At 38.6% G+C, this 22199-nt stretch overlaps 2 protein-coding genes across 5 annotated transcripts; one reads left to right on the top strand and one right to left on the bottom strand.

Moving 5' to 3' along the window:
* Nucleotides 1-2820: 2820 nt before the first annotated feature.
* LOC112567744 (40S ribosomal protein S25-like) lies at nucleotides 2821-5649 on the bottom strand. Its single transcript, XM_025244547.1, has 4 exons — nucleotides 5590-5649; nucleotides 3891-3986; nucleotides 3586-3769; nucleotides 2821-2942 (listed from the first exon to the last, which is right to left on the bottom strand). The coding sequence occupies exons 1-4, from the start codon at nucleotides 5590-5592 to the stop codon at nucleotides 2869-2871; spliced, it is 357 nt and encodes a 118-aa protein (XP_025100332.1). The 5' UTR covers nucleotides 5593-5649; the 3' UTR covers nucleotides 2821-2868.
* A 161-nt stretch (nucleotides 5650-5810) lies between these two features.
* Nucleotides 5811-20522, top strand: LOC112567737 (etoposide-induced protein 2.4 homolog). 4 transcript variants are annotated; one of them, XM_025244526.1, is made up of 10 exons: nucleotides 5811-5968; nucleotides 6597-7211; nucleotides 7571-7631; nucleotides 8133-8190; nucleotides 10802-10926; nucleotides 13383-13499; nucleotides 13757-13868; nucleotides 16829-16940; nucleotides 17329-17403; nucleotides 17690-20522. In XM_025244526.1, the coding sequence occupies exons 2-10, from the start codon at nucleotides 7000-7002 to the stop codon at nucleotides 17814-17816; spliced, it is 999 nt and encodes a 332-aa protein (XP_025100311.1). In that variant the 5' UTR covers nucleotides 5811-5968; nucleotides 6597-6999; the 3' UTR covers nucleotides 17817-20522. The 4 variants fall into 4 exon arrangements, with proteins under 4 accessions (XP_025100311.1, XP_025100310.1, XP_025100313.1 ...); XM_025244525.1 differs by having other exon boundaries at nucleotides 5812-5968; nucleotides 10799-10926; XM_025244528.1 differs by lacking the exon at nucleotides 5811-5968 and having other exon boundaries at nucleotides 7071-7211; nucleotides 7575-7631.
* Nucleotides 20523-22199: the final 1677 nt, after the last annotated feature.

The following is a 22199-nucleotide window of genomic DNA, read 5'->3' as shown; positions in this document are numbered from 1 at the left end:
ATGTAGAGAAAGAACAGCATGCCCGAGACAAGAGCTGAACACGGGGCAGCCAACCCTCACTGTATTGGTGACAGGCGCTAACCATATCACCACTGGACCGCCCAAATGTCCTATCAGAGATGCTATAGAGTAAGGAGGCTTCAAAGTGAAGAATATTATATCAAATGTGGCAGACAGATCAAAGCCATCACCACTATGAAGAATGAACAGAATGTCATTTGTAACTTTGAGCTAAAAGTAATCTCAGTTCAATAATATACCAAGTGGATAGTAATGGTGATAAAAGGAGGAAATCCAGTCATTCAAAGTTGCATTCTTTAACCCTATTAGCTCTGCTTATAAGACCCAAGAAACGCTCTCCTGGATCTGGTTAAAGCTATTGTCAAGTCTTCTTCCGTTTTGGAGTCATTTTGAATTTCGAGAGATTTTGCAATTTTCTTCTGGAAATAAGTGGCTCACCAAGCAATTTCCCCGAGGATGACCTTATTGGTGACACTAGCGAAGAATCTGTTGTTGAAAGCAACTCTGCCAATGATTTTTAAGAGATATACAGGGTTCCCAGGGATCAAGGATGGTGCCAAGACCTTTCATGCATTTGTAAGGACCTAAGTGACAGTCATTAATGCTTAAGTTTTTCTCATGTACAATCAGAAAAAGGTATTATTTATGAATCTTTGGTCTTCTCTATCTTCTGAAATACATTACCATTCTAGTAATAAATAATCGGAGTTAATTTTGATGCCTATCTGCCATATTTAGATAACTTAAAGCCTCTTTAGTCCGCTGATAACACACCGTTAAGGCTTCAAGTTATCTAGAAATCTAAATAATACTTGCAAGTCCTGAAAGCCATTCTTTAGTATAATACAAAACTCATTTCAAGTCACTGTCTCACACACTCAAAAGGGGAGAGAGAAAGAGAGCTTTGCACAGTACTGGAAGATGAAGGTTCTGGTTAATGAAAGAGAAGTTTCTAAAGACCTTTTGAGAAGAGTGCATTTTTTGCGAATAGGGGCAACTAGTGTAGTACAGATGTGTCGACCAAACTAAGGTGGCTACACGGAATGCAAGACTTGGAGGATCAGAAGAGGAATGAAAAGAGTGTCATCCTAATGCTAAACCAAAGATGGAATGAGTCAAGCATAACAACCCATTTATTTTTCTCTCAGTAAGAATGTGCTTCTTCAAAACACTTTCACCCATTGACAAAAGATTCCAGGCTATTCCGCAGGCAGCACATCATGCACAATGTTTTTCTTTAAGTTTTTACCATTTCAACCTTTATATTTTTCTTCCTTTAGCCAGTTCTCCTGTAAAGAAAACTTCAGCATTTTTTTAATTGTCAAGAAGACAAAGAAATCTGGTCATTCAAGACTAGAAATGCAAAAGCTCTCATCATGAACAAGACTTGGCAGACGTGTGATAATAGCAGTGACACAAAGAATCATCTGTATTTTGCGCCAAAGTCGATTCAGAAAATAAATTTGTAGATTTTAAAAGGCATGAAAAAATAAATCTGTGATAATATTTTATTGATGTAAGGACTTGTAAGGATCACAGTAGATGTAAGGATGCGTGAGGAATTGTAAGGACCACATGGCAAATACAGTCAAATCTCGCTACTATGCCACCTACCGGGACCGAGCAAAAGTGGCATAGTAGAGAGGGTTCGTAAAAAAAGCTTTATTTGCTCAAGTTATCTGTCAGTCCAAAGCTCTCAAGAATCTTCGGCTGGCGCTAGCTGTCTCCTCTCATCCTCCACCCCTCCTAACCACATCCACGCACCTGCATCCTGTCGCTAGTCGACCCCCTCCCGCTCTCCGTCACCCGGCCAGCTAACACCCTCCCATGTCCAGCCTCCACCCTCCCTGTGTGCGTGCTGGGTTCCATCCCACCTAACTGCCATGTCCCACACTACCATACAGTATAATAATCGAGCACTGCCCGGAATTTAACAACTTGTACCTTTTAACAGTCACACAAAAGTGGCATAGTAGCGAGAGTCGGTGGTGGCATAGTAAATTTATTTTTACATTGAATTTATAGTCGGGACCGAGCAAAAGTGGCATAGTAGCGAGATTCGACTGTATAAGGCCTTACAGCAAAAATTCTATGTGAGGACTTGTAAGGACCCTGCATATTAGTGTATGTTTGCTGCTAATAGGCTTAAAGGTTTAGCTGATGGTTTCGATGAAAGCAGGTAGTCCATGTAGATATTTTTTTTTAAATGGCAAACTGACTTTTCTTGGATTATTGCTGCCACCATAGTGAAAGGCAATTTTAGTACAAAGCTCAAGTCTTCTCCTTCCCAGAAATGTTTCTTGGTTAACATAAGGAGCAATAACAAAAACATCACCCATTGTCCTTTTTAATTACTTTAGTACATACTTTTACTTCTCTGCCATGCTTAGAGTTAGCATAGGAATGGGAAGACTTTAAAGATTAAAAGTTTTCTACATGTGAATTTCAGATATAATGGCAAGAACAAAACTGGCTCTCAATTTTACATTTTCAAACCTATTTCTGATGGCTGTCATCACCATAAATTGTTCTCATTTCCAACGTGTAAACATTAGAGCCCACCAAATATCAAATCAAGCATCGCAATACTCAATTATGCAGAAACCTGCATCAAAAAAAAATTTTTTTTTTAACATACAAGGGAAGTTTCATGATGAAGTAGAATTGAAGTCTCTCTTACCTTTAAATTTTAAGATAATTTGATCTTCCTCTTATTATGATTATTGATTTCTCAATAGATGAAAAGACAATGCAAAATGTCACTCTCATTCCTCAAACACATAAAACAAAGAGTAAAGATTATTTCCTTTTCAAACATTTATTTGAACCAGTCTTTTATCAGCCATGTCACTCATCTGTAGCCTTGGTGGTCCGTGTGTAAATAAGCTGGGAGCTGTGTTTCGACACCAAACGGATGAGTCCTGCGCATAAAATACATAAACCTTGTCATTAAAAACTTGTTTGTTATGCCACATTACTGTTATGCCCTACCAAAAAGCACAAATGGTGGTTTACAAAACTTTCCAAGGCCGAGTTAAATGAAACTGGTGTAATGAGTGTTGTATAAAATCTGTTGTTTTGAATGCCTTTTTTTCTTTAGGTGTCTTCTGCAAAGACCCTACTAGATTTGCAAATATAGAAATCTGCATTCACATGGTACCCTTTGGATATGGGCTAATGACAATAAGAAGTATGCAAGGGCTTGACTGCTCGTACGAAAAAGGTAATTAGATTACATGCCAAAGCAGCATTTACTGAAATTGTTAGGCTGCAGTCTCATGTCACTAAATGTTGCATAGGACAGAAATTGCCTGTATCTTAAAGTCTTTGAATGTTTCTTGAAAAAAAAAGCAACTTTTTGTGCTATCAACTACCATTTACTCTTTTAATTCAAGTACATCTTTCAACCCAAAACATCATTTACCTTTTAACAGTGCATCACCACTAAGTATCAAACATTGTAAATACACACTATTTGATTCATAAAATTTTCAGGCATACTGCCCCAGCAGCTTTTTCAAACAGGTACATAATTTGGGAGGTTAAACTCTTATCAAAACAAACCTTTGGAATGAAGCTCACGAAGGGCTTGCTTTGCAAGCGAGCCCCTGACCTTCAAGCGCTCAGAGACAACGGATGGTGTGATTAGCTTGTAGCTGGGAACCTCCTTATACAGTTTGTCATATGTTGCCTTGTCAAAGAGAATAAGGTTGTTTAACTTGTCCCTTACTTTTCCCTTGGACCACTTCTGCAATACACAGTAAATAAAAGAGGATGAGACTGGAGACAACCACATTCAATATGCGGGAATGGCTGCTAATAATTACCAACACCAATGGGGTGTACAAATATATATTTGTTAAACCAACCTTCTTCTTGGCTTTCCCACCACCACCTCCTTCTTTCTTCGTCTTGGTGGCAGGCGCTGCCTTTTTAGCTGCTTTGGCTTCTGCCTTCTTCGCTCCCTTCAAAAAGAAAAAAAAATCAAATGCTAGCTGCCATTAAAAAGTGACAAAAGACCAGTAATAAATAATTCAACTTCCTACAACTCGCCACTTGTATTATTTCACTGAATACAGGAGTAAGCGAGGTTGCACCTGTGCTGGGGATTCATTACAGAGTTGGATATACATATGTTTAAACAGGTTTATTAAATCCTGAGACCAACAGTATAAATGGTCAAATCTAATTTAAGAGCTGGCATTAAACTGACCATATTCTTGCTGTGACTATCAAAATCAAGTTAACAAAATTACATTTATAAATATATTTCTGGAGAAAGGTAAAATTTAGCGCTAAAGCAACGTGTCACTTTGAAGTCATAATGTTCATTTAAATTACAACTTTTAACCCCTCAAAGTATTTTAGTAACCCTTTTTGTGGTACACAGTAAATGTTTTAAAATTATCAGATAAGTTTTGAGACATTTATGCTGTTTATGAAAAAAGCTGTTTACATCTTAAGTTGCAATTTTTATGTTCCGTTAATAACAGGGATGTGCAGTGTTTATCTGAAATTGTCAGATAAATTTGACGATTTAGTTTTTCCAATTTGTACTTGCAAGTTTCTTTTTGAAACATTTTACTTACCCATTAAAAAAATACCAAATGGATTGTGGATGATTCATTTTGAAAATGCAATTCATTAAAATTAGTAATGGACTATAATTTTAGCCCAATTGAAGTAGCATTTAAACTGGAAGAAAAAGACCCCTTGGCATTGTCAGCATGAAAGGTTAGGGATGGCTGTCATGTAAGTATTCTCGCCTTGAATAAAATGCAAAGCCGTAATGGCAGAAGATATGGATCCTCATGATTAACTCTGTATGGTCGTTGTCTTTGTGCGGAATTGCTTTTACGACACACATGACTGTGTTGATGCATATTATTATACTATTTAACGCAAAACACCGATCGCGGGTGTCTAGGCATCCCTGACCGACTGTGTACGTTCTACTGAAGAAACGGATCAACATGCTCTCCAAAACGCGTACATTCACTCGCGCTGTGCTTTGGAAAGATACAGCTCTTATACTGTCTAATCCACGATCAGACTGTCGTTGCCGGCGTTTATTTAGGCCAGGAATGTCAAGAGATCCACGATCGTAACATGTAATACACATTTTCTGATTGAATGAAAAGTTTTCGACATATTAGTTAATATCATAAATATAGTTGTCAAAATTCTTATATTCTGCGATACGATAACGCGTGGTGAAATGTGTGCTTCACTAGAAAATAAGGATCTGTGAAAGAACACTGACAGCATCAACGACGTTATACTATATTTAGTATATATAGTAGAACTGTATTCCGAAAGGAGACACAAAGGCAACAAGATGCATTCATCTAATGCAACAGTTAAAAGCAGCCATTTTGACAATCACATGGTCAGCATTTGCTGATGTTAAATCCTTTTATCTGATATATCCCAATCTCAAAGATAAACCTAATCTAATAATTAAATACATGATATAGTTCTTAGTATGTATATGGAAAAAGTTACGCAATTTAAAGTCTTAATCGGAATTTTTTTTCATATTTTCACAGATCTTCCTACCACACTTACCATGCTTCTCACAGAAATGGTCAGAAAGAGGCCGAAGCGCACATCCGGCAGGGGAGGCTATCTCGACACCTTCTAATTTTATAATTTATAAATAAAGTTAATAAAATCTTTTAACTTATAGGTATCCAAATAAATATTTACTGTGGTGATTATTAGATTTGTTTTATGAATATTTATTTACATATATATATTTACATACATAGTGCGCGTCATATTAGTCCTTAATGATGCGCGCGCAGAATCAAGGACAACAATAGAGCCACATGGATACTTGGGAAAATGTTGACACTATACACAAAGTCGATATGTCATTTTTCGCCCTATAATTGTTTTCCCTAATTTACATAAATCGTACTAATTCAATATAAAAAAGCTTTAGGTAGGCTGTCTTCTTATAATATTATTCGTATGTTAAATCCTTCGAATGTATTTATGATGTAATGATTTTTTTCGGTGACTGGAGTGTAATGAATGTACTGTGTTGTGTAAATTTGATCTTTGTATTAAATTTAAGGTCACGATTGTTAGTTGGTCGTATCAAACACGTTTTGGTTTTGTTTATAAAGTGTATACGAATCACAAAAACTCATTTTCGTTAAAAGCATTGTTTCATGTTTAATTGTTCCAAGACGAGCTAGTGGACTTGTTTAAATTACATAGAACTATTTACGTCATTATTATAGTCTCATTTTATGTGACGAGCCATAATGTTACATATAGTAAGATTTAAAAACAATAATATAGGTTAGTGCACAAAGAGACGAAAAGACACTCAAATCACAAAGGAGTCATTCTGTTGCATCCTTCATCATTTATATGTGTGTCAGGGAGAGAGAGAGAGCATGCATCTTGTAGTTTCACAATTAAGGTCTTTGAGATTCCTTAAAACAGTGATGGAAACTAGATTGTTTTTGCTAAAATTGATCAGATAATGTCATAAACATTGCTTGTGATTTACTCTTTAGCAAGCAAGGTGTTTTAAGCAGTATTAAATGTTGCTGTTCCAGGGTCACTGTTAGGGAAAAAAAAATGATGCTTCCAAGCTATATGGAATTCAAAAGAAGCACAAGCTTTGGACAATAATTTGGAAGTTAAAGACGATTCTGACGTGAACTTTAAAGAGTCACAGTCAACACCATGAAAGATTGTATTCCAAGTAATAAAAGACATCTCAAGGCTTTAAAATGGCAAATACCTGATCACTCAGATAGCCCAGTTTCAGTAGAAGGTTGTGTTAATGGGGGCATTGTTGCCTGTAATAGTGTTTCCGGAATTTGCATAGAGCATTTTTTTCAGTTGCTGCCAGAGTTTGCATAAAGCATTTTTTTATTAGTTGCATTTAAGTATCGACTAATCTTAAGCCAGAATTTATCTGGGACCAGAACTAAAAGCAGAGTAAAAAGACACAAAATGAGCCTGCTAGATGTTTTACAGCGCATGTTTGGTAGTGTGGCATTGGGTATCAGAGATGTTTTTGTGGGGGCTGTTAAAGCTTATAAAATGGAGGGTGAAATCATTCATGTGACACCTGCCAAGAAAACACCTGAACGGATATCTGAACTGGCCAGACGTCGTGCTGAAAGAGATAGGCATAAGGAACCAAAAGAAACATCCAGCATAAGGTGAATATTCTTCAAATTGACATATGCTATTGAATATACCTGTTATGGGGATGTTTTTCAGTGACATGTGTATGTAGAGACTGAGAACAAGAATTAGACCATGCATTTTAAGCTTACACCCTTTAGTGGCACTCTCTCTGCAGCTTTGACAGTGGGAAAAAAATTAGACTTTCTACTAATTTCCGCTGTGGAGTTTGCTCCTCACAGATTGAAGGAAGCTGAAGCTTTGTGGCACTTGCATTCACCGATATAATGTGGGATTTTGAGAATTTGCATGTTTTAAGTTCCCAAAATAGATTGTGAAAAGTGTAGCAAACAGTTTTAAATAATAAGTAATTCACCAAACTTTTATGTTTCAGCAAGATGGGTATCAGATACCGAATACTTCGATCCTGGCTGTGGAATGGAGGGGTTTGCTTGGTAAGAAACATATGCATCATTTGAGAAGAGATGGAATGTTTATCTGAATTTTATATCATCTCATATGATTTGTGTATTTGATGAACTGAAGAGATATTCATTTGTTGCTCTCAAATTAACAGATTTCAGTTTAATCTCTTCAGCATTTGACAGCTAGATGTTATAGTGAGAGGCAGATATTTTTCTGTGCCATGACTTGTCAGTCTGTGGTATTAGAATAGTTAATTTGGGTTAAGATTAAAAAAGAAAAGGGCAAACTTAAATCAGAAAGGTTTAATGTGCAATGGCATTTTGTACTGATTTAAAATAATTGAGACTTTTATTTAATTGTAGATTCTTCTCGTTTTATACCAGCACTTTTTTTTAAATTGTAAACACTTGAGAATTATTATTTCTAAGACTTCCTGCTTACTTTTAAATTAACAAGTGTTTTGTGGGAAGTGGTTCTGTTGTGGACACAAGAACTTTCATACTCACAGGTTGTATCTTTGTCTTTTTCAGCTCAGCTTGCTCTTGTTTTACAACTTGCTGCTTCCTTGTCTTGCCTGGATGTTTGATGGTATGAAACTCTTTTCAAAAAAGTAGTAAAATTACATATATGATAGTAGCATCAGAGAGGAAAATACAATGAGGGCTTAGCACAAGGAAGGTAGTTGATGCTGGACAATTTGGCTAAACAGTTAAAAGTACAATTGTACAAAATGCACATAATATAATATACATATTAGTAGCATAAGACAGGAAAAGGGCAGGGGATTCTTAGGACGAAAAGTATAGTTATCCTCTGTGGTATATGAGTGGAACCTAGAATATCATGGTAGATTAAAACATTTGTCATACACTTTGTTTTAAATGTGTAGCAAAACATTTAACTATACAGGTACAATTTATCCAAAAAAATTCCTAAGCATAGAGTGGGGAATGTTAAAGACCTAACCAAGTGGTCTGAGTTGTAAACAGATTCTGGTATGCAGAGATAATATAAGTATATTCTATAGCTTTTAGCGCTTAAAATAGCAGTTATTATCTAATTTGAAAGTTGGTGATTTGCACCTATAGTCAACAAGTCCTGCCAAATCTCAATCTTGTGCATGAATTAATGTGACATCATAGCTGGTGGTGTCTTGGTAAGCATATAATGACCAAAGGTGGAACAATACATTAGGCTCATCAGACGATCTTCATTTATTGTGCTCTAGAAGCGAAGACAAGTGTGAAATGCTGTTCTCTAGCCTTTAAATATTAAACCTTACATGTTTGAACCTGAGGATTGTGTGAAGGTAGCAGATGACAAAGAATGACTTCATAATACTTCATGGTAAGCATCGTTACTCCTCTTCGTATGGCATTCACTAGCAACCTCCATTTTTTCCATCAGCAGCAAGTTTAGCCATGCTGTTCCAAAACAGTTTCTGGTCCTTTAATTTCTCTCTCTACTGACCTTTGCCATGTTATGGCCAACCATGCTTCCTCTTGCCATCAGCTGTCCAATGAAGGGGTATTTTTGGTGGTGCCTGTGGTTTCATTCTGCGTACATGCCCTAGCCATTTCCAACTTCTTTTTTGGACTGTGGTTGTCATATTTGTGCAGCTGGCTCTTGTAAGGATTTCTTTGTAGGTAATTATAATAAGCCAGAATATCTTGAAAATTTTCCTCAGACATTTGGTTTCAAAGGTCTCTAGTTTTTGCCTGATTTTAGCTGATATCTTTCAGCACTCACTTTCCCCTAGAGTAAGAACAAAAAGACATTGCTTCTGAAGGTCAGCATCATTCATGTCCATCAGATTTTGCAAGCTGCAGTGACCATCACAATTTATGTTTATTTGTTTACTTGCATATTGTCACAAAAGCCTAAAGTGTGAAAATTTACAACAGGGACTTCATATCCAAGTAGCGATTCACAGTTCAAATTCCAACTTTATTTTATTTGTTCAAGCATAGCTAGAATCGCAGCACGTTCTGGGGAAATGTGGTATGGGACGCAAGCCCAGATTATTACATCACACCACGATGCAGTAACAATTGTAAATTTTCTTTCGGAAGTATAATTCTAATCTTCAAGGGAGCAGAGTGGCATGATGTGATGTGAACCAATACGATTTAATCAATGGAGGGATTACAATTATGAAGTTAGCTGGCGTCACCTTACCAATCACCTTAGCTACCTAGTTGCTAATGGCCTGATTGGTCAAACAAGTAGAGGGGGAAAATTAAGGTAGCGGCACAACATTTCCCAGGCATTTAGCAGAAATCTGTGGACAGGATAGACCTCTAAAATGCTAGCAATACATTAAAACAGGTGGTAACACCTCTCCTACCGAAGGATAGTGCTGAGTCAACTTCTTCTCTACTGAAGGGTAACTTTGAAATAATATTTTTCCTGGAACTAACCACAACAAGGTTACTCTGCAAGTTGTGGACCACAGTAGGGGTGTTGGATTTTAATATATTCATCATTTTTGGGTGAATCGCAGCGTTAACTAATCACTCGCCTAGTTCTTTTGGATATAATTTACCGGTCGACAGTTCGTGCGAACTCCAGTGTCGATGATCCACTCCCTTTGATAACTCTGTGATCGTTGGTTCATCATCGTGTAAATTATATTAACCACTCACCCACTTTGGATAACCTGCCAATCATCATCTTGGGTGAGCCCCTGTATTAACTAATTTCCTGTTTTCGGATGTAAACCTGCATTGGATACAGCTTTCTGATGATCACCTCGGTAAACTCCCATGTTAACTGTCCACCTAACTTGGATATAATCCGCTGGTCATCAGTCCAGAAGCACATAGGTGCTGACGCTTCACCTTCTTGGATATAGCACTTCGGTTGGCGGATCTCTGTACCGATGACACATCAGCATCGCCTGAATCCTTATCCAGGATTCTCAAAACAGATACTTTTGAATGCACAAATTTGAGATTTGAGCAGGCGAGGAAATCAGTTTTTTTTATTATCATTTTCTTGAGATGCATGTTTCTCCCTGCTATTTCATTAATAAGGGGGATGAATGGAGTCTTTTGAGCATATGTGTCACTAAATGTGTATGTCTTTTAAGTGTTGTGATCTTCACTTTTTAAATGATGCATATCATTCAAAAAGAGTGAAGGTTTTTTTTTGTTTTTTTAAAGAGTTTAATAAATAATAATTTTGTTTTTGACAGCAGCAGCATCTAGTGATGATGACCACATCTGGAATCAGCTTGTGTTTGTGCTTGGATTCGTGTTTCAAAGCTGCTGGGTCATGCCATTGTTAAGTTTGTCACGACTTGTCAACCTTCTGTGGTTTCAGGTAAGTTATTTCTCATGTTTGCTGTCACATTATGCCTGATATAACTATAGCTACATTCTACTAGTTCAGTTTTTGACAGGTTGTCGTAGAGAATTTTTTTCTAGGTTTTGGGTTCTTTCATTCCAAGTAACTGTTTCTAAAAGACATTGCATATTTCAGGATTCTAGACTTGTCTGTACTAGGCTGTATGTTTACAGAATGAACATTATTTTTTTAACGCAAAAATAGAACTGTTGATTGGCACAAGAAAAGCCATCTAGGCTTGAAAACTCACCACTTATCATTTGACATCATGCTATTTGCTTTCACAATCCTAAATCAAGCTTTTTGTGCATATCAAAGAACATGAGCTAAAGATTTACTTTAACAATTTACATTAGTGAATTCTATGGGTGGGTGTAGGGTAAGCTCTTAGTTGAAAAGCAATCAGCATTTTTCACATCAAACTTAATGGCAACTTGAAGAAATTTTACTTTTGTGAAGAGCAGGGACGGGGGACCTTTTTTCCTTAAAGGGCCTTTTTGAAATTTATAACATCATTTATGGGCCATAAAAAAAATTATCCAGTTAAAAAATTAGTCTGCTATATTTCATTGTAATCCTTTGACTCCGTAGACAGAGAAACCATCTGGAAACTGATGCAGCACTACGGATTTCCACCAAAGTTCATTGCCATCATCCAGCAGTTGTATGAGAACTCGACATGTCGGGTGATACACAAGGGTAAGCTGACTGACCCCTTCGCAGTGAAGACTGGGGTGAGGCAAGGTTGTCTGCTCTCACCAACAATCTTCCTGATCGTCATAGACTGGATCATGAGAAGAACAACCTCTAACAGCGACACGGGCGTTCAGTGGACCTTCGCCAGGCAGCTTGAGGATCTTGACTTTGCAGATGACATCAGCCTGTTGTCCCACAAGCAGCAACACGCACAGACAAAGCTCACTCGGCTCGCAGAAGAAGCAGCAATGACTGGCCTGACCAACAACATCAAAAAAACGGAGGTAATGCGGGTCAGCACAAAGCAAGAAGCCCCACTCCAACTACATGGAGAATTACAGAGTCTGACCGTTTCACCTACCTTGGCAGCATAGTCAGCAGCAAAGACGGAGGTACAGATGAAGATGTCAGAAGCCGAATAAACAAAGCCAGGCTTGCATTCCACTCCCTAAGACCTATCTGGCACTCCAAGGCTTTGTCTCTACACACCAAGATCTGCATCTATAATACCAATGTAAAGTCAGTCCTTCTGTATGGGTCTGAGACATGGCGGGTGACAAATGCCATCACCAACAAGATACAGACATTCATCAATAAATGTCTGCGCCGCATTCTTAACATCCGATGGCCTGAGAGGATCTCCGATACCGCCCTGTGGGAGAGAACCAACCAAAACCCTGCCAGCCTAGACATCAAGAAGCGAAAGTGGGGCTGGATTGGCCACACTCTACGAAAGCCAGCCGACAATATAACGCGACAAGCTCTGGGCTGGAACCCACAGGGGAGGCGCAAGGTTAGGAGACCCAGACAGACGTGGAGACGATCAGTCCACAGAGAGGCAGAGACAGCTGGCATGACATGGTCCCAACTAGAAAGGGATGCCCAGGACCGGGTCCGATGGCGGCGTGTGGTTGCAGCCCTATGCTCCACTGGGGGCAAATAGGAACGAAGAAGAGAAGAAGAAGATATTTCATCAAGCTGTAGTTTCACCACTGTGTGTCACACTCTTGCAACCTATACAATCTCAGCCTGCCTGATGCTGCTGTCCTCTGAGTCACCACAATCCGCCATTTTGTAATTATGTGTGTGAAAAATATGCCCTTGCTCCTATGAAAAGCATAGAAAAACAACTGCTTTGAGTCTGTACAATATATTTTTAAATAATTAGAAAGTTCTAGAGACAACAAAGTATATTGTAACAAAACTTTTTTTTCCACCCATTGCACAATATTCTGTTTGTGGTTGTGCAGTGAAAGTGCATTAAGAATAATCATGACTATTTAGTACACACATACATCCTTCTGATAGCATTTACAAAGTGTCTACACACATGCTACACATACAGACATGTTTGCACATGTACAAATAAAGTAGTAGGCTCAAATGAATTTTTACCAGCAAAGCTTTTTCATTTGCTCATCCTTTGGGAATCCATATCAGACATTTGTGGGCCTGAACTGTATACAGAAGAAGACAGCAGTATTATTTGTGGGCCAGAACTTGTACACTGTGGTGGACAGCAATTTTGAGAATAAATTTTTTTTAACCAACATCCAACATCAAACCAAAAGTGTTCAAACCATCAGCTTGGGGTGAAAGTCACATGCATGCATGATTCTCCAAAATCATCCAAGATTGTATTTTGTTCATTGTTTGGTTTTCTTTAAAACGTTCTGTAGAAGATTTTCCTCTGTCTAAAACAATATTTGCATAATATTAAAATTTTTCATTTGAAGGATATCGCTGATGCAGCATATATCAAATTGAGAGGCAAACCCCAGCTTCCAAGTTTCAGCCTTATCATAGCTGACTTAGCATTTGGCTTTATTCTGCAGATGTTTTTCAGCATACAGGTAAATTATTTGCCTTCTCTTGCCATATTATTTTTTCTTACATGAATTATAATCTGCACTGATTTTTAACTTACTTCAGTTGAATATTGGAATATTTAAAAACTAATACAAATGAAGTAAAGTAAAATTAATAGCAGTCCAAACACTGTGTATGTATGGAAATAATAGTTACAAGATACAGTCATTTAAAATTGTGTATTATTATTGTGTAATATTATTATTATTGTTTATTGTGTAATATTTCTGTAATATTTCAGACAACATTGTTCAGCATTGTGCCAGTGGCAAGGCTAGGGGAGATCATTGCTTTATTCCACATGGGAGTACAGTATGGACTGTATGCCTTTGAATACAAGTGGTTTAACATGGGTATGTTCATGCAGATTTCACAAACTATATTCCAAGAGAACACACCAGTCTAGTCATAATTTTTTTTGGGGGGATAGGGAGGGTGTAGGGTTAACTCAGCGGTTCTCAACCTTTTACATGTGGCGACCCCCCTGACGAACACCGGTACGTCCGCGACCCCCTTAGCCAGCTAGGTCGGTGGAAGAGCGGGGGTGGGGAGCCTTAGCTAACCTCGAACGCCGCGTCGAGGAAATCAACAACGGAAGAACAAAGTTCGTATCTGCAAGAAGTATAACTGTTAATGAAATTTTACTAAAGCAAATTCTGTGGTGCTAATAAATATTATTTTATTGGACACTCACTTTGATTAATGAGAAGGTTGAGCCTGCTTGCTGTTGCACAGAGAAGCGAACCTGGGTGCGATGTTCGTACCCACTGCTATTCGCAGCTCAGCCTCTGCGTCCACACGATTTCTGTATTTCGACTTCAGTGCTGCCAATGCTGAAAATCCTTGCTCACACATATATGAAGTTGAAAATGGCAGCAGAACTTTCATTGCTTTCTCAGAAAGGAGAGGATATTCACCGTTGATGCTAATCCAGAATGTTGGCACTGGTGTTGTTTGGAAGACCATTTTCAGGGATTGGTCACTCGAAAGGTCAATGAGCTGCTCTTCTTCTTGCGTGGACAACCCGCTTGTGCTAGGATCAGCCAGAAATGGATTACGAATCCAATCGTATTTAGTCACATCAATTTCAGCGAAATAATGCTGAAACCTTTCTTGCAGTCCGCTTAGATGGGCAATAATTACATTCTTCACCTGATCAAGATTCAAGTTAACGTCAGCCTTGCACTTACACAATCACGGAAACATATCAAAAATATTTTCTTGGAGTATCTTCTGCGTCCACAACGAAATGTTTCGGACGAAAGCATTCATCTTGTCAGTTGTTTGTAATATGGTGGGGTCCTTCCCTTGTCTGGTCATGGCCTTCTGTCAGGGACCTATAGAGTACTAGGACTGAGCACGTGCGAATAAAAGGGTGTGAATGATGGACGTTTCCTGAATGCGTGCCTTTTAGATGTTTTTAAAAAAAAAGAGAGGTGTGACTGGAGAGGGAGAGGGGAGTCAGCGATGAGAGATTGGGGAAGAGAGAGGGCAAAAGGTGAGAGGAGGGAGATTGGAGGCTTAATTGTTGAGAGGGGGATTGTGTTTTGAGTTTTGGAAGTGAGAAGTCACTGCATTGCCGAGACAGTGTACTTGAATAGGGAGAAGAGATTTGGAGTTTGATCGCCCTCACCACTCGGTTACACAATGTAAACTAATTTCACTAATACCAGTATAAGAAACTTTTTAAAAAAATGACCACCTTCGCGACCCCCTTGTAGGCACGGGTTAACTCTTTCTCTCCACGTTGAACTCTGTAGGCTGAAGGCGCACCGCTCGCTTGTCTCCGTGTCGCACTACCCCGTGTGAAGCATTGTTGTAATATTTTTAGGCCTATACAGCTCGTGGTTTAGAAGAAAAAATTAATAAGATAGTTTAGGCATTTCTGAACGCAATTATCTCCTTACACGACGAAGGAAGTACGTTTGAATGGAAGTCTCACCAATATTCTACACTACCTGTGACTGTCCTTTTCGGTTGTAAACATGTCAAGGCGGCTGGCAAAACAATGTTTAAATCCGCACCGATCGTAAACATCACGCATCTGGAACATCGACTAGCAACAGAAGCAACATCTCAGAGGATATTCCTGTGTCAGATGAAGGAGAATTTGACCACGAATGGTGTAAAAATGGTTTTCATCTGCTTTTCAGGCCATTCCATATTTGAAATATGTAAAAAACTTTTTCAAAACTCTACTTCATAGTACCTAATTTTGGTTGGATTATCATAAAAGTGAGTTCTCTAGCAAGATGGAGGTAGACTGATCCCTTTTTACACATTTTGATCTCTCATTTTCAATTTGAATTATTCTTCTATCTTGTTTAGTTATTTTTTAATAATTTTTTGAAATAGGGGTAAATTTATGTGTACAAATGGGTCTGACCGCCTTTAACTTATAGGAGAGAAAGAGTTAAATTATAGGTGAAATGTGCAGATGAGTAAGAAATCCCAATATGTTATAAAATAAATAAAGCTGTTGTCTTTTTCCTCCCTTACGGAACCTAATTCTCAGCAGGTGTAGCATACAAATGACTAGGAAGAACCCATATTAGATCATAATTTGAGTATTTGTTTTTTTCCTACCTTGAAGCTAGTTCACATCTTATGTTTAAAGTAATTCTCACCTCTGAATACAAACTTTTGGGATTGAAGTAAGACCCTTAAAATATCGGACATTCAAGCCACATCGGAACAAGGAATTTTGCTGGTTTCGAAAGATTAACAAGCACTCGACAAAGTAACTCGAGCGCATGGAATTCCGGAAGTGTCATGCTTATTAGGCAAAAACAATGGCTGACTCAATCGCAAGTTGTGAATATCACCTCAGAATCAGAGAAAGTATTTGATGTTCAGCCATCCTCAAATCAAAATCTCAAGGCTTCCACAGCCTTTTCAGCTGGCAACCCAGAGGTTGCACACTTCAGTCGAAGTTTTTGGATAGATGTGCATCAGCAAAACAATAGAAATCATGAAACTTAGTGGTATTGTTGTCATAATTAATGCCACTTTTGTGTGAAAATATGGGTTAGAATCTGTTTAAACAAAGTTCAGAGCATCCTTCTTCCTAGTTAAGAACAATTGTTAATCCTAAACCAGGTTCAGACCAAGAAGAATCAGCGAGTTAAGACAGTTCACTGTCCCCTTTAGTCACTTAACTATGAGGCGTTTACTTTTTTCACTTGAGCAAAGTAATAAATATATTAATTGTATTTCTTTATATAGATGCATGCATTCGTTGATGTAAACAATTCTATAAGTTGGTCTTACTTTTTGCATTTTACATAGGTCTTAATTAGTATTTGTCATTCAGGTATTGAGCCACATGTGAGAGTGCATGTGGTAGAGAATAACTGGCCATACTATCTGGGCTTTGGTCTACCTCTCGCACTTTTGACTTCCTGTTTCACGTCCTATGGTGTCAGGTAAGGCAGCAGTAATATTTAATTAGTTTTATGATAATTAGTCTGTGCAGTTGCTTATTGGATGTCCTTTGACTTCAAAACAAAATGTATGCTTGAGTGAGTCATAAAGATGCCAACTGTTTTTGTGTTTTTGCAGGTATTTAAGGTCTCTCAAAAGTTATGAGGTGGTATCATACATAGAGATTTTGGACAGGGAATGTATTTTCTTCATCGTGATTGACAGGATGATATAATCCACTATGAGATTGTCTTTTTCTCTAAATATATGATTATATTAAAAAATATGAAAATGAATTATTTCTGTTTCAGTAATTATTATTCATACTGTATATAAGGAATTTTATTGAGTACAAAAATGTAATATTTCATATTGTGGCATTACCTGCAGGTATTTCGTCTCGGCTCTCCTGTATCCAGTCTTGATTGTCAGTGCAAATGAAACAGAAGAGCCAAAGCAGCCATTGTGAGTGTAGTCTTGATGGTTTCTTTTACAGAAAAGTTGTTAGAATGTGCACAGACTTGTGGATGATATGCATGTGTGTGAGTAGATGGTGGGGTGTCTTTCGTAAGACAGGATTGTTATATGTAGTTCCATGTAGTATAAAGGCATCAATAATTATGTCTCTCTTGCTCAACTTGCAAGATATCAAAAAGGTTTCATATGTGGTCCCTCATTTGCTTTAACTACTGTTGAGTTTTGTCTCTAAAGCACAGTTTAATCATTTAATTAATTGTGGATTTTTTTCCAGCATCTTTTCATTGAAAATATATGGGCCAGCAATCTACTTGAGCAATGGACTGCTGCGCACAATGAGCAAAGTACGATCTTTTTTCAAGACAAGGTCTGACAGAGAGATATCTGTGGTATCCGATTAGCAGTGGAAATGATAAGTGATTTCTTTTGCCTGGTATTTAAGAGCTCACAGTTTTCATTGTTTCCAGCATCTTCAACTGAAGTATGACCACATTTTTTATGAAAGAGAAGCTTGTTTCATGGGATTATTTTACTTTGCTTTTGTTTTTTTATTCCACTCTTCCTTTATTTCAAACAAAATGTTTATTATGTGGGAAAAATACACAATCGTCTTGTTTCCAGACTTACATCAGTTTGAGAGTTCCTGTTTTTGAAAATAGTCTAATTGCAGTTAAGATTATTTTCACCATCTCCTGTAACCTTTTAAACATTTCTTTTTGCCACAGTGCAAAGTCACCAACATAGCTGTGGGTATGTTGTTTTCCATATAGTCCTGTACTCCCAGGAAATTTCCTATGATCAAATCAGTCACAGGGTGTTTGATCACACAACATTGCAAGTAGCCTTTATAAAAAGGTGTGTCCACTAACACGCGAGCTACGGGGAAAGTTTCAATATTTTCCCCAAATGTTATGCATGCCTGGCTGTGACCCAAATATTCATTGTCCTGAACCAGGTCAGCAGGAATTCCTGCTGTCGTTGCTCCAGTGTCTCGCAACACCTGGATGGTTCTACCTCAAACTGTCCCTGGGTAAAGTTCTAGTCGTCTCAGTTCTTCTTGCGTTGAAGAAGAGCATAGAATGCCAATATTTGCTGGTTTTGGAGGTTCTCGATTGTCAGGCTTGGGGGTTTTAGTCCCTAGCGTGTTTGCACACACTCGGGCAATGTGTCTGAATCTCCAGCATGCATAGCACTGGATCTTCCTAATTAAAGTCGGAGACCTCTTTTCCGGTGATGGTGGAGTTGTATACTCATCCGTCGTGGTGATTACCGCCCAGTTGGTCATACCTCACTGGATCCTCTTCCCAGTACAGAGTGAGCCCTTGGAGAGTAGCCATGACCCTGCATGCGATTGTCACGCGGCCTGCCCTTGCGAGGAGAACGCGTATTTCCACCTGTAGTTTGGCTCACACTGGCGAACATTGGATTGTCACTACTTCGGGCCATAGACTTATAGGAATGGGCTTGGCGATAACATTCTGCACTATCTATCAATCATTTCCTTGGCACTCTGGAAGTTTCTTTCTCTCAAAAAAAACCTGCTAAATCGCTAAACACACTTTGCAGAATCTGCTCTCTTACTTACAGGTCATGAAGTCCTTCATGTTTTTTTAATTTTGGACAAATCAATCCAACTATTGAAAATCCGACGTCAAGTTTGAAAAGAATGCATTGACTCTTGATTTTGATGTTTCGCCGATCTAAATTTATCTCAAAATCCTTTGGTGGTACACTGAAACTTGATTATCAGTTCTCGTTTTAGTTTGTCGTAATCTATGGGACCCTGTACACAGCCTATCATATAACAGGAGGGCTTCTCCATGAAAAGCCGTGGACATTTGTAAGGGCCAAATATCTTTGAGCCATTTAAGAGTCTGTGCCTGAGCTTCAAATCATCTCACAAAGGCGTTGATATCATCAGTGTCCTCTTTGAATACTTGGATCTTATGGGTGAGTCCTCTTGGGGCTTGGTTCCCATTACTGCTTGATGCACTCGAATTGGTTCCCCGCTCAAGACGTAGACTCTCTAATTAAAACTGATGCTTGGCTTCACTTTCTCTTGCTGCCCTTTCAGCCTCAGCTTCTTCCTTCTTAACTATCCTATCAGCCTCGTCTTTCTCAGCTATCCTATCAGCCTCATCTTTCTTAGCTATCCTATCAGCCTCTTCTTTCTTAGCTATCCTATCTTCATATCTTTCCTGTCGCTCTAGACACTGTAGGACATATTTAGCAAAGGCTTCGTCTCTAAGACCAATCAGTTCACATTCCCTTAGGTAAGCAGCTACATCCCTAGTCGGTACTGCCATGTTTACAACAATTCACTACTCACAGGTTAATGCTATTAAACTGCATGGGTAAACAACCACTCAAAGTTTTCAAACCTATACACAGTAAAGCTCTAAACCTGCACCAGGTTCACCAGAATTTCACAGAAGTTAACAAAATCAGTTCTCAAACAACATGTAAACATCCACTAACCTCACCAGAGGTATGTCAACACAGCTACCGCAATAAAATCAAATTTCAGGGATCAACAAGCAAACATCCAATAACTTCACCATAAATATGTAAACAACTACAATAATATTAACTTGCCTCAAACTGTCATAACCAACCATCAAAGGGAAACATTCATGATTCCGAGAATCCCCAAAATGCACGGGTATTCTCCCCAGTGTCACAATGAAGCATATAAACACAAATCAAATTGAGAAAATTGGTTGTCGTGCATAAATAATAGAGTCAAACAATGCCATTGGTACAATACATAATCAGCCCAAAATTTTCTTAAAATCTTAAGGGAGCAAAAGTGACCCTGAAAAGAAGACAATATTTATACTCCTTATCACTCACTTAGCCAGACAAGAAGAACAGAAAGTTTAGAGACAGACGAGAGACAGGAAGGCACGGGAACTAGTCCCTTACTATGGGTAGAACTATACAGACCCGTAGAACTGGAGACAGGATCACAGGATGGTATAAATATGCATATCAGAAAATCAAAGGACAAACACAGGACATATCAAGCAATATCTGTAATGAACTTGAAAAGGAATAAATTACAAGACAAACAACAATATTACCATCAGTAACAAAAAAAAAAAAAAGCAATAGCTGTACTACTAAACGGAAAATGGCCAGCAACCAAAGACAATTTCTGCACGACAAAATACCAGACGAGGCAGACCCACGTCAGGGTCATCAAATGTCACAGATGCGGCTCTCACCAGAGCAACACATACAAAATATCCACACGCATTCTTTCACACAATAGACGAAGATCTGCCCATGAGCTGCTCGTCAATTTACTGACAGGGGTCTAGCGTGTTGCTTAAATCTCGCTAGCCCTCCTAACCCACTGGTCAACACAAATTATAACAGTTATACAAAGCAACAAGTTATCACACATGTATCCTCAATAAATCATATGGTATTCTTCCTTAACTGCAATTAACTATCCTGAAATGGCATGAAATCAATGAATATAAATGCCAAATCATCTATTTCCCATAGCCAGCAAGAAAACACGGTAGAGTGGCTAGATTACTCGGGATGCACATCACCGCTACCACATACAAGACTCAGGGTGAACAGCACCACTACTAAATACCTATGTCACACTCTACAAGTTCGTTTCACAGAGTTTCTCCATCTTCTTGAACAGTTCGAACTTTTCCCCTTACCCTGATAATTCAGCTAATGAGTAGGAGTCTTACTGTTCCCGCTACGTCGGTGACGATGGTGCCCAGTCACTTGACACCTGCTCCGCTCTAGTCAGGTCTCTCCTGGACTTTCCCATGCCGGCTCTAGCCCTCCTCGCTCCCTGCACACAGCAGTAGAGTTTCTGAAGATAGGCCTTTACTCCCTGCGCTCCAGTCGTTGTAACGACCTCTCTGGCTGTTGGAGATGATGGGGGAATTCCTCTACTCGACCACCCTTCTCCTAGTTGTTTCTCCTGTCATGCTGGTGTCGTTGTTGTCGCGCCGACTCCGGTTGTCAAACTCAGCTGTCTCGAGCCCGGCGCTTCACTCACTGCAGCAGAGTCCGCTCTTTGTATACAGTCGTAGAGTTTCTTGGAGACTGTGCAGCGTCTCCAGTCCTGAGGTATCATCCTTGTTTCTTGAAGGCCGCGCAGAGTCTCCCCTCAGTAGTCCACGACAGACAATAGTTGTGACGCACCTCGCTCCAGCTAGCAGCTTCCAAAAAACCCAACTCCAAACAGCCCCCTTGGCCTTTTACCGTCGTCTATTAATACTCACCCCTGTCACACTCCACCAGGGGTGAGCACATTCTTGACTCGCACGTGAGGTCCAAAATTCACGTGGACCCACGATTTTTACACGGTAGAGGGGTAACAATTAGGGCTGGCTATGCCACCCCCGTCCCCTCTCAACCCCTGACCGTCACAATATTGAAAATTGATTATAGATTATTATTTTTAATGAATTCTCATTTTAAATTACTTTTGTTATATTGAAGTGTGAATTGATGCTTTGAAATAAATGGAAAGTCTAGAAAATAGCCATGTTCTATTGCTGTAAATTAGAAACTGTTGCCAAAAATGTCAGAGACAGATCCTGGAAATACGTTCTGTCCAAGTAATATGATCCTAGAAACAGTTGAAATTATACTTGTGACTATTGCTACTGTCATCATTACAGAATATGTATTCATCAAATTCTCTTTTTGTCAGACTGTCTGTTTGACAATAAAAAAAATTAAAGGCTACGCATACATAAATGATGTATTTTTTTACGCTTCCAATGGATTTTAAGTCTGAAAAA

This window comes from Pomacea canaliculata, linkage group LG7 (assembly GCF_003073045.1).
Source record: "Pomacea canaliculata isolate SZHN2017 linkage group LG7, ASM307304v1, whole genome shotgun sequence".
NCBI classification, from domain to species: Eukaryota; Metazoa; Mollusca; class Gastropoda; order Architaenioglossa; family Ampullariidae; genus Pomacea; species Pomacea canaliculata.
The sequence above is the reverse complement of the archived record's forward strand: the minus strand, read 5'-3'. Positions and strand labels throughout refer to the sequence as shown.

Excerpts from the sequence above, each read along its gene's own strand:
- LOC112567737 (XM_025244525.1), top strand. The coding sequence starts at position 7,000 with ATGAGCCTGCTAGATGTTTTACAGCGCATGTTTGGTAGTGTGGCATTG. Across the intron at positions 7,632-8,132 it reads GGAATGGAGGGGTTTGCTTG|CTCAGCTTGCTCTTGTTTTA; the intron begins GTAAGAAACATA and ends TGTCTTTTTCAG. Across the intron at positions 17,404-17,689 it reads GAAGAGCCAAAGCAGCCATT|CATCTTTTCATTGAAAATAT; the intron begins GTGAGTGTAGTC and ends ATTTTTTTCCAG.
- LOC112567744 (XM_025244547.1), bottom strand. Across the intron at positions 3,770-3,890 it reads GTGGGAAAGCCAAGAAGAAG|AAGTGGTCCAAGGGAAAAGT; the intron begins GTTGGTTTAACA and ends TGTGTATTGCAG. Across the intron at positions 2,943-3,585 it reads TCGTGAGCTTCATTCCAAAG|GACTCATCCGTTTGGTGTCG; the intron begins GTTTGTTTTGAT and ends TTTTATGCGCAG.